The sequence below is a fragment of the Myotis myotis genome, unplaced genomic scaffold, assembly GCF_014108235.1.
Source record: "Myotis myotis isolate mMyoMyo1 unplaced genomic scaffold, mMyoMyo1.p scaffold_m19_p_2, whole genome shotgun sequence".
NCBI classification, from domain to species: domain Eukaryota; kingdom Metazoa; phylum Chordata; class Mammalia; order Chiroptera; family Vespertilionidae; genus Myotis; species Myotis myotis.
Window position 1 is genome coordinate 88,247,050 of NW_023416324.1, and position 12,096 is coordinate 88,259,145.

Genomic DNA, 12,096 nt, shown 5'->3' on the forward strand with positions numbered 1-12,096 from the left:
CATATCGGGATGATGCTCTAACCAACTGAGCTACCCGGCCAGGGCAGGAGCGTCTTTCTTAAAAACCCACTTCTTGATGGGAGAAGATTTTACTTTGGGTGGCATACATGCAATACACAGATCTTATAACATAGAAACCCTCACCTGAAATTTGTATGATCATATTAACCAATGTCACCCCAATAAATTTAATTTAAAAGGGGGGGGAAGCCACTTCTTCTACCTTTGTTGTGTTTCTGTCCCAAACTTAGTCATATGAGTTAAAAGTATAGCTCCTGTGTGCCCTGTGGTTTTTCTCTTTGTTGCTTTGATTCATCTCAATTTACCTTCTCATCACCTACTTTTCTCTTTTATGAGTCCTTCAGAGTTTTAACTTCCTTCCCAGTTTTTTGTTTTTTATTTTTTACTCTTTGTGTGAATCAATGCCCGTTCTTTCTTTGTGGTTTTTCATTCTCAGTTTTGTCCATTTTGCTCTCTTTGTGCCTTTAGGTACCCTTTCCTTCAGATTAGAAATTTTATTTGTATTCTGTGTGAAATCTCACATCCCATTTCAAAGAACAGAGCAGAGTCCTTCAGGCTGACTGCTCTGTGTGGTTGGGTTTGGGAAAGCAAAGGACGGGGGTGGGTTTGGTTGTCACCTGCTTCCCGAGGGGCTTCTGACTCCGAGGGGAGTCCTGTGCTGGCCTCCCCCCACATGGTGGCATCCCACACAGGTTCAAGGTGGCCAGGTGAGAAAGGTGATCTGCAGGAGGCTCTAGACCAGTGGTTCTCAACCTTCTGGCCCTTTAAATACAGTTCCTCATGTTGTGACCCCCAACCATAAAATTATTTTCGTTGCTACTTCATAACTGTAATGTTGCTACTGCTATGAATCGTAATGTAAATATCTAATATGCAGGATGGTCTTAGGCGACTCCTGTGAAAGGGTCGTTCGACCGCCAAAGGGGTCGCAACCCACAGGTTGAGAACCGCTGCTCTAGACAGACACAGGTCACCTCCTTGATGGCTCTCACTAAGTCTTCACAGACCACTCAGTGATTATATTTTTGTTTCTTCCTATTAGACACCAGAGCCAGAACCAGAACCGCCCAGGGCCCCTGAGCTCAAGCAGGGGCTGTATGAGCTCTCAGCGAGCAACTTTGAGCTGCACGTCGCACAAGGTATGGCAGGCGGATCTTGTGGGCGTTCACAGTGGGATGCACCCTCTCAGAAACACTGACCATTTGTTACCCCTTCACTTGCTGGGCTTGTCCTTGCCACCTGAGGCCTCATAGAAAGCAGCATCTGGGACACTAACCAGTGAACTGCCACGCGGCCAAAACGGAAACCATCCCCATTTCTTCCGTATGCGCTGGAGTAGTTATGAATTTAAGTTACCATAATTTTCGTTACAAACCCAGAGATGTCACTAACGAGTCTGATTTTAAAATTGGGCGATCAGAGTTGATATGCGAGGTTTGCGGCTATAGACGTGGGTGGCGTGTGGGGAAGGCCCTCCACTTGCGTCTATCAGTGCTTATGGTATACAAAGGGTTAAGTAAGGATTTCTCTCTTCAGGGACCATTAGCATCATTGTTTAATGCTCTTCCCCTTGGAAATTTCTCCTTTGGTCTCTCTCCTTAAATCAGAGTTTTAATGCTAAGCTAAGGCCTTAGGTGAGGGAATTTGGAGCTCACAGATTGTGAGTGACACAATTCCTACACTAGCTGGACAGTGCATCCTTGAACAAGAAAGTGTGTTTATATTCACGTTAATCATATACTTACTGACCTGAGCCAGAAATAAAACTTTCTCTTATCTGCCCTGACCAGGTGGCTTAGTTAGTTGGAGCATTGCCCCCTGCACTGGAAGGTTGGGTTCGATCCCCGGTCAGGGCACATACCTAGGTTGTGGGTTCGATCCCCAGTCGGGGTGTGTACAGAAGGCAACTGATCGAGGTATCTCTCTCACTTCGATGTTTCTCTCTCTGTCTCCCTTCCTCCCTCTCTAAAATCAGTTTTAGAAAAACCCCACAACTTTTTCTTACCTGTTTAAACTAGAATTTAGTTTATTTAGTGGAACTATTATAACATGTGAGTCAGAGTTCTTCACACTTAAAATCTTTTCTTAGATACATCTTGTTTTTGAAAGTGGCCTCCTAAATATGGAGATGATCTGTGTACAATTTCTGATGTTAATAATGTAAGTCCTCCTTTCACACATTTCAGAAGAGTTGGCTCAGCAGTGAATGACTCGCCAACTCCATTCTCAAATGCTGCTATGGAGAGAAATCCTCCCCTAAGACTGGGTTGGAAATGTTGTGAAAGGGGCTTAAAATCGCATCTGGCCTAGTGACTTCATGCTGTGGGGAGTCAGCCCCCCACTTAGTGCTAAATAACTTCCCCCAACCCACTGAAGGTGAGAAGTAACTGGTGCCTTCAGCTGTTTCCACTTTCCTTGGAGATGGCTATTTGTGCTAGCCCCCTGACTGCAGCTTTGAGGGGTTTCCCTGCAGGGGGTTCACTTTAACCTGAGACCAGCTTGGGCTCCCTACAGGATGTGTTCCCCAAGTCACCTTGTTGGAGACCCTTCCCCGCAGCCAGCCTGGTCCCTCACTCTGCAAGCCATCGCTGAAGGCAGCCTTTGAGGATGCTGTCTGTGCTGCTGGCCTGAGGGTCTCCAGCCTCTGGTCTTGCACCTTCCGGGGGACACTCTGATGGGTCCCTGAGCGTCCTTTCCATCTCACCACCCAGTGTCAGCACCAGAGCTGTCTGGAGAGACAATTAGCCTGGAAGCTAATTTGCTAATCTTTTGAAGCCAGTTTTTCACCATTTCCTTCAAACGCATCATTGCCATAGTGATGAGGCGCTGCTGTGAGCGATGACGTGGCCAGGCACAGTTTAGCATTCATTGGCTCGTTTTCTCCCTGGCCGCAGCCTGATTTCAGTTTGATCTCAGCCTGACATCTTTAGGCCCAGGATGGTCAAGGTAGCACAGCCTAGGAAAACATCTTTCATGACTAAGTAATGAAGTTTGAGGATCTGATTTTTTTCCTTCTAGTCAGGAGAGTAATACTGTTTTTTAAACCTACTTTATTGTGAAATAAAACACAGATACAGGGAACAAATGTAAGGCTTAGTGATTTGTTATAAAATGGTCACCCTGTAACCATTTTTCAGTTCAAGACAAGCTTCGCTGTCCCCATCCCAGTCACAGCCCCCCGAGGAGGTGCTGTCCTGACTTTTATGGAAACCACCACTCCTTGCTTTGGTTTCATCACCCAAGTGTGTACTCCTAGATGCTATAGTTTGGTCTTTTAAAAATATATCTCATTCAATTCTGTTTAATCTACCTGTACCGCCAACATCTATTTTTCTTCCTAACATTCAGTTTGCTCATCACATAGGTGGTTTGACCTGTAGGGTCCCCACAGTGTGGCCTTCACTGACTATCTCCCCACAGTGTGGTCTTCACTGACTGTCTCCCCACAGTGTGGTCTTCACTGACTGTCTCCCCACGGTGTGGTCTTCACTGACTGTCTCCCCACTGTGTGGTCTTCACTGACTGTCTCCCCACGGTGTGGTCTTCACTGACTGTCTCCCCACGGTGTGGTCTTCACTGACTGTCTCCCCACAGTGTGACCTTCACTGACTGTCTCCCCACAGTGTGGCCTTCACTGACTGTTTCTCCACGGTGTGGCCTCACTGACTGTCTCCCCACAGTGTGGGCTTCACTGCCTGTCTCCCCACAGTGTGGCCTTCACTGACTGTCTCCCCACGGTGTGGCCTTCACTGACTGTCTCCCCACGGTGTGGCCTTCACTGACTGTCTCCCCACGGTGTGGCCTTCACTGACTGTTTCCCCACGGTGTGGCTTCACTGACTGTATTCGCACAGTGTGGCCTTCACTGACTGTCTCCCCACAGTGTGGTCTTCACTGACTGTCTCCCCACAGTGTGGTCTTCACTGACTGTATTCGCACAGTGTGGTCTTCACTGACTGTATTCGCACAGTGTGGTCTTCACTGACTGTATTCGCACAGTGTGGCCTTCACTGACTGTATTCGCACAGTGTAGCCTTCACTGACTGTATTCGCACAGTGTGGTCTTCACTGACTGTCTCCCCACAGTGTGGCCTTCACTGACTATCTCCCCACAGTGTGGTCTTCACTGACTGTCTCCCCACAGTGTGGTCTTCACTGACTGTCTCCCCACAGTGTGGTCTTCACTGACTGTCTCCCCACGGTGTGGTCTTCACTGACTGTCTCCCCACGGTGTGGTCTTCACTGACTGTCTCCCCACGGTGTGGTCTTCACTGACTGTCTCCCCACGGTGTGGTCTTCACTGACTGTCTCCCCACAGTGTGGCCTTCACTGACTGTTTCTCCACGGTGTGGCCTCACTGACTGTCTCCCCACAGTGTGGTCTTCACTGCCTGTCTCCCCACGGTGTGGCCTTCACTGACTGTCTCCCCACTGTGTGGCCTTCACTGACTGTCTCCCCACGGTGTGGCCTTCACTGACTGTCTCCCCACTGTGTGGGCTTCACTGACTGTCTCCCCACGGTGTGGCCTCACTGACTGTATTCGCACAGTGTGGCCTTCACTGACTGTCTCCCCACAGTGTGGTCTTCACTGACTGTCTCCCCACAGTGTGGTCTTCACTGACTGTATTCGCACAGTGTGGTCTTCACTGACTGTATTCGCACAGTGTGGTCTTCACTGACTGTATTCGCACAGTGTGGCCTTCACTGACTGTATTCGCACAGTGTAGCCTTCACTGACTGTATTCGCACAGTGTGGTCTTCACTGACTGTCTCCCCACAGTGTGGTCTTCACTGACTGTCTCCCCACGGTGTGGTCTTCACTGACTGTCTCCCCACGGTGTGGTCTTCACTGACTGTCTCCCCACGGTGTGGCCTTCACTGACTGTCTCCCCACGGTGTGGCCTTCACTGACTGTCTCCCCACAGTGTGGCCTTCACTGACTGTCTCCCCACGGTGTGGCCTTCACTGACTGTCTCCCCACGGTGTGGCCTCACTGACTGTATTCGCACAGTGTGGCCTTCACTGACTGTCTCCCCACAGTGTGGCCTTCACTGACTGTCTCCCCACGGTGTGGCCTCACTGACTGTATTCGCACAGTGTGGCCTTCACTGACTGTCTCCCCACAGTGTGGCCTTCACTGACTGTCTCCCCACGGTGTGGCCTCACTGACTGTATTCGCACAGTGTGGTCTTCACTGACTGTCTCCCCACGGTGTGGCCTCACTGACTGTATTCGCACAGTGTGGCCTTCACTGACTGTCTCCCCACAGTGTGGCCTTCACTGACTGTATTCGCACAGTGTGGTCTTCACTGACTGTATTCGCACAGTGTGGTCTTCACTGACTGTATTCGCACAGTGTGGTCCTCACTGACTGTCTCCCCACAGTGTGTGTGGTCTTCACTGACTGTCTCCCCACAGTGTGGTCTTCACTGACTGTATTCGCACAGTGTGGTCTTCACTGACTGTATTCGCACAGTGTGGTCTTCACTGACTGTATTCGCACAGTGTGGTCTTCACTGACTGTATTCGCACAGTGTGGTCTTCACTGACTGTATTCGCACAGTGTAGCCTTCACTGACTGTATTCGCACAGTGTGGTCTTCACTGACTGTCTCCCCACAGTGTGGCCTTCACTGACTGTCTCCCCACGGTGTGGTCTTCACTGACTGTCTCCCCACTGTGTGGTCTTCACTGACTGTCTCCCCACGGTGTGGCCTTCACTGACTGTCTCCCCACGGTGTGGCCTTCACTGACTGTCTCCCCACGGTGTGGCCTTCACTGACTGTCTCCCCACTGTGTGGCCTTCACTGACTGTCTCCCCACTGTGTGGCCTTCACTGACTGTCTTCCCACGGTGTGGCCTTCACTGACTGTCTCCCCATGGTGTGGCCTTCACTGACTGTCTCCCCACGGTGTGGCCTCACTGACTGTCTCCCCACGGTGTGGCCTTCACTGACTGTCTCCCCACGGTGTGGCCTCACTGACTGTCTCCCCACGGTGTGGCCTTCACTGACTGTCTTCCCACGGTGTGGCCTTCACTGACTGTCTCCCCACGGTGTGGCCTTCACTGACTGTCTCCCCACGGTGTGGCCTCACTGACTGTCTCCCCACGGTGTGGCCTTCACTGACTGTCTCCCCACGGTGTGGCCTCACTGACTGTCTCCCCACGGTGTGGCCTTCACTGACTGTCTCCCCACGGTGTGGCCTCACTGACTGTCTCCCCACGGTGTGGCCTTCACTGACTGTCTCCCCACGGTGTGGCCTCACTGATTGTACCCGCACGGTGTGGTCTTCACTGACTGTCTCCCCACGGTGTGGCTTAATGTGTCCTTGATCTCTCTATTCCCTGTGAACTGCTACTTGGATCGAGAGACATTAGCAGTTTCCGTTTGATGTTTTTGGGGGGTTGGGCAAGACTTCATTAGCTGCTGAGTCTCTCTGTGATGTCAGAGCCTAACAGTCACTGCCTAGAGGCGCTCATTTATTCTCGATACCAAATGCTGCTGCTCTGATTCAAGCATCCTGTCTCCATTTGTTGTTGTTAATCCTCACTGGAGGATGTTTTTCTATTGATTTCTTTTTTTTTTAGAGTGGAAGGGAGGGGGAGAGGTAGAGAGAGAGAAACATCGATGTGAGAGAGACACATCAATTGGTTGTCTCCCATATGCATCCCGACCGGGGACTGGGATTGAGTCTGTGCCCTTGCTGGAATTGAACCCAAGACCCTTCTGTCTGAGGGCCGATGATCTAACCCCTGAGCAACCGGCTAGGGCTTGCCTTATTTTTTTACCAAGAGAAACTTGCCTGGCTTATCAGTTGGTTATGCACGATAGGGTAAATCCAGATTCTTTCCCTTTATTTCCAGTTTTTCAAATAATAAGTTGGTTCCCTATTGTCTTCCAAAGGTGACAGATTAGTTTCTGCTTTGAGGATCGTTATGAACTCGTAGATGCAGACATTTTTGATGGAGAGTCACTTTTTACCAGTTAAACGGTTCATACTGGACTGAGCTTTGCAAGAGGACAAAAATGAGAGGCTTCCATTCCATCTCTGGTTAGGTGTCATGTAAATTACACTGCCTCTCCCCCTCTCTTTCCCGGCTCCCACGGAAGGCAACCACTTCATCAAGTTCTTCGCTCCATGGTGCGGTCACTGCAAAGCGCTGGCCCCGACCTGGGAGCAGCTGGCCCTGGGCCTCGAACATTCCGAAACTGTCAAGATTGGCAAGGTAAGCGCAGCCCTTATTAAACTGGAAATAGACCGCTTTGGCTGGATTAATTAGCAGAGGAGCCCATTATTCATTCTGTGTGCGAAGTCGCAGACTTGATTTATGATTTCCATTTAGTGTGCCCCTTGATCATTCATTTCACCTTCACAGATGGCAGCCTGGTTTCGAGTGTGCTGGCTTTTCCACAGCCCAGAGATAAATTATGGCTTTGGCTCCTTTGTTTATTTTGAAGCGATGGCCAATTCAGAATTGGCAGCCCCTGAGCGCTTTCTGCAAAGATAGGGGCAGCGCCTTGGAGAATGTTCCCTGGACGTACTTGGACACCGTCCACATTCGATCTCACCCAGGAGCTCTTTGCTGGAGGACCCTCCGAGCTCGCACAGGCGCCCGGGGACCCTCCGTGTGGAGCCCAGCTGCTCTGCTGCCTGGAACTCCTCCCAGCTTTTCCCACTTTGCGCAGAGCAGCCAGGAGTGATGTCTAACAACTTCTGTGTAACTGGATTTTCTCGAAATATTAGCCACTTCTGCGCCATCAGGCACTTTTAATCTCATCCATCCTCTGGCACCCAGCAGACCATCCCTGCCTGGGCTTCTGCTAATAAAAATCTCATTGTCTACATTGCCAGGGGCCAATTTGTATACAGAAGTAATGCTGTGTCCAGGAACTATAGTTAATAAGATAGTCTGCTCAACAGGGTGAGATGTCAGAAGCATAAATTTGGGCATCAGATAGACCTGGCTGGCCAACCTGGGCAACTTTACACCTCGTTCTTCCTCTCAGTGAGACTGAGATGAGGTCTAACCGATAGTCCTGAGGGTGGAAGTGAAGAGCTTAGCACGGTGCTTGGCACGGAGCAGTGGCTAGTAAATTGTAATAGTTGTTGTTAGTTCAGTGGATTTTTCAGTGTTGCCTGCAACACTTTCAATAATACGTCCTAGAATGTATGGGTGTGATTACAATTTTATATTTATTGAACATTTCATGGAAGTCACTATAAAGCAATCTTCTTGTCCTGTGTCTTCCTATGCCTTGTGTCCTTACTCTGTGTTTTGAACTTTGATGGGAGATTATTTTGTTTTCAGTTTATGCCACTAGAGCAGACACAGTCCAAGTGACTGTGCTGTGGTCCTTCATCCCTGGGCGTACGTGTGCCTGGGTAAGACTGGCTCAGAGCACGCACCCCACCCGCCCGATTTCAGTCTGCAGCGTCCTGTGCTTCAGTCCAGCACTTTTAACTGCTCTCTGATTTCAGTTCTTTGTTAACGTAGCATTTCCAGCTGCCTTTATCGACACAGTGAGGAACAACTTGGTCCCACAAGCTGATTTTAATACCAGTAGAAACGAAAGAAGTGACTTAGGATAAAATGTTTCATGAAAATGTTGAAAAGGAGAATCTTATGAGCATTTAAATGACATAAAAAATCTGAAGAGTTGTGATAGTTGGTAAATTGAGTTTATAGAATTAGGGACATAGTCCAAATTTAATTGGACTTCTTTTCAGTTTTATCTTTATCATATTCCAGGGACTTCTATTTGCAGTTGACTGCTTGTTCCTTTTTAATTTTAAAACTCCGTAAGTTTGAACTGAGAATAAATGTATAAGCTGGCTGCCATTGTGACGGGTGGGCGTCTGTCACCGACGCCAGGCCTGCCCCTCCCTTGGGGTCAGGCCAGGCTGTCCTTCTCCACTGATTGACCTGCTCAAGGTATTGCTCTCTGAAAGTGCCGTTTTCAGTGAGCAACATCACTCATGTCTCTAAAGTGAATGTGGTCCTCCTGCTCCCTTGGCTTGGGTGTCTTTGGGGCCGCGTCTGCAGGGAAGGCCGCAGAAACTGCAGCCTGCTGGCCCAGTGGCTGCAGGTCAGGGGCGTTAGAATTTTTCTTTTAAAGAAACCCCGAGGGCCATAGTCATTTTTGTCAGGAAGGCTCACAGGTGCTGACTGGACGGTGGTCTTGCCTTGCAGGTGGACTGCACGCAGCACCACGAGCTCTGCTCCGGGAACCAGGTCCGAGGCTATCCCACGCTCCTCTGGTTCCAGGATGGCAAAAAGGTGCGTATTTGGGTCTTAGCCACAGTGGGCTGAGCTGTTGGGTGCTAAACAGCCATGCGGATTGCCAGAATGGACGGTTTGGGCACCGGTTTAAAGGATACATGTAATGGAACAAAAATGCCTTTCTCTTAACTGATAAGATTTGGGTAGTGGGAAAAACTGCCAGTTGTTATACTATTTTGAAACCTTTCATTTGGCTCAGGTGGTTACTAGAGTAACCCAAATCCACCGTCCTGGGTAACTGAGCTCTGGCCATGGCCTCTGAGCAGGGTCCATGTGCCCTTGGTAAGGTTCCCGTTCCCGTCCCCGCCCCGGCTGATGCGCAGCCTCGCAGAGCGCCTGCGGCTGGCAGCCAGGCTGTGCTACGCAGCTCTGCAGAGGGCAGGGCTGTGAAGCTCTCACCAGAGCTAACCCCTCGGTTTGTCATCCGCGCTCTCCCATTTAGATCCGAGCCTGCAGGCACCACACAGCTCACACAACCAGGGGAAGGCATCTGACGGCAGGGTCCCGGTGGGCGAGGGCTCTCAGGAGGTTTGAGTGGCTCAGGCACTTCAGTGTACTAACTCGGCCGTGTTTCTGTGTGGCCCTTCTCTGGACAGGTGGACCAGTACAAGGGAAAGCGGGATCTGGACTCGCTGAGAGAGTATGTGGAACTGCAGCTCCAGAGTGCGGACCGCGGCACCCCAGAGGCCACCCCACCCGCGGAGGCCCCAGTGGGTGCTGCAGAGCCCGAGGCTGACAAGGTGGGTGCCGCCCAGCACCGCCCGCAGAGGGCGTTCTCTGGTGCTGGGGACACAGGACATGTGAGGACAGTGCTGAGCCATTCAGATGGCTGGTTACAGCTGACTTTTCAACACGAAACATGTTCTTTGACTATGTTTACATGTTTGTAAGGGGCAAACGGCAACATGGATGTGAGGAAAATCCCAAGAAGGAGTCGAGATCTCTGGGAACTTCCTCCCTTTGATTCAGTTATCACTGTACTTGAGGGTATTCGCTCTGAAAGCTTGTCTGCTGCCTCGAGGGCCCACTGTCTGTTCATTTCCACAACGTGCTGCAGGCATCTTACTGTAGCCTGTGGCTTATAAAGGCCATGAACACTGGGTAGCAGGACAGCTGTGTGCTGGAATTGAAGGCGGGTGGCTGGAGGACATTAATTTGCTTAGACGGTGTCTGACTCACTGAGGGCATCTTCATTCTCCAGGCTTTAGAGTCATTTGTTCTGTGATTATCAAGCCCTTGTTATGTTTCAGGCACTGTCCTGGGCCACCAGGAAGCAAAAGCAAGACCATGCCCCTGCCTGTGGCGACCGTGGGTCTAGTAGGGGCACATGAGAGCACAAGCATGCAGGTGTCGCAGGGGCTCTGAGAGTGTGCAGGGCTGGCCGGTCACTGTGTGAGAGGAGGGGGCTGATAGGCAAGAAGTGTCATTGGAGAGGTGACAGGTGAATGGTGTTTGCTGGAAAGGTGGGGAAGGCATGCCTGGGGGAGGAAGAGTGTGAGCAGCAGCACCGTGCTGGGGCCAGCGGGCGTCGCTTTGGCTGGAGGGCGAGGTAAAGAGGGGGACAAGGAGTGCAAGCAGGATGCAGAGGGAAAGAGTGGGGGTGGGGAGAGCTGGTTTGCAGAGGACTTTGTTGGCCAGCCAAGGATTTTGAGCTTATTTATAGGGATCCAATGGAAGGTTTGCGTTTTAGAAAGATGACTGGCAACAGCTTGTACGAAGGAGATGGAAAACTGGTATATTAGGTCATAAAAGAAGATGAGACCCCAATCGGAGGCTGACAGTGGGATGGAGGGCAGGAGTGCCGCCAGCACAGGGACTCCAGCTCTGAGCAGTTAGGACAGTGGGGTCTGCGCTGCTGCAGTTCCTGGCATAGCCGGTGGACGATGGCACCAAGCACGAGCAAGGGGCCCGGGGGGAGGTGGGGGGGTGGAGATGCCATCAGTTTTCAAGGTGTCGCTTTTCAAGGTTGTGTGGTGATGACTGGACAGTGTATCAGTCTGGGGCTAAAGCAGGCCGTCCGCACTACATCTATGTGTCTGGAGCTTTAGGTAGAAGCTATTGCCGAAGTTATGGGTTAGAATGAGATTTAAGGTGACTCAAAATAGTGTGGGGTTTTTTTTTTTTTTCAGGAAAACAATGCTTGGATTTCCTAGCAAAGAGCCATAAGGTCTGTCTGTCAACATATTTCCAAAGCAGACTACGTAATGTTGCTACTTCAGTTCACATGACTGTACTTCATAGCATGCCAGGTCTTACCTGGGACGCGGGGACACGGGGCAAAGGAAGGGGCGGCGTGCCAGTGCTCCCGGGGAGAGGGCAGCGAGCCAGATGTGCCTGAACGCTCCGCGGTAACCCTCCAGCCCTCAGCATTTACAGCAGAGGTCACGGCGCGCTGGAGCCATCTGTCCCTGGGTCCCAGTTGTTTGGAATTGAAAAAAGCCAGTGGAAACCCCTACCCATCCTCTCAGGGTTGGGGAGAAGGGGCCTCTTCGTCCCCACAGCCCATCCCTTAGTTGGACTCTTGCAGGTTGGGTGTTAGTTAAAAGTTGAAGTTTTGGTTTAAGAAGTAAACAAATGATTTTGTAGTTGTTATGACCACATGTGTTAGAGGAGTGTGTGTGTCATGGTGGTTAGAAAGGTCATCCCAAATTGAGTATAATTATATACTATGGATGTTTTCATCAAACACAGAGCGGCTTCTATTTATAATGAAGTTTTCCACCATTAAGTGGGCCTTTCAGTGAGTGTGGCGTCCTGTTTCTGGACATAAAGAAAGATGGCAGTGTTCTACAATG

The 12,096-nt window shown here is 50.5% G+C and overlaps 1 protein-coding gene across 3 annotated transcripts in view; it reads left to right on the top strand.

The window, feature by feature from the left end:
• The window catches only part of TXNDC5 (thioredoxin domain containing 5), a 38,019-nt gene that overhangs the window by 20,310 nt on the left and 5,613 nt on the right, over positions 1 to 12,096 (top strand). For all 3 annotated transcript variants that reach the window (XM_036351636.1, XM_036351634.1, XM_036351635.1), the window contains exons 4-7: positions 1,064 to 1,160; positions 7,131 to 7,246; positions 9,212 to 9,298; positions 9,898 to 10,041. In XM_036351636.1, coding sequence (XP_036207529.1) covers positions 1,064 to 1,160; positions 7,131 to 7,246; positions 9,212 to 9,298; positions 9,898 to 10,041 — 444 coding nt within the window. The remainder of the gene's footprint in view (positions 1 to 1,063; positions 1,161 to 7,130; positions 7,247 to 9,211; positions 9,299 to 9,897; positions 10,042 to 12,096) is intronic.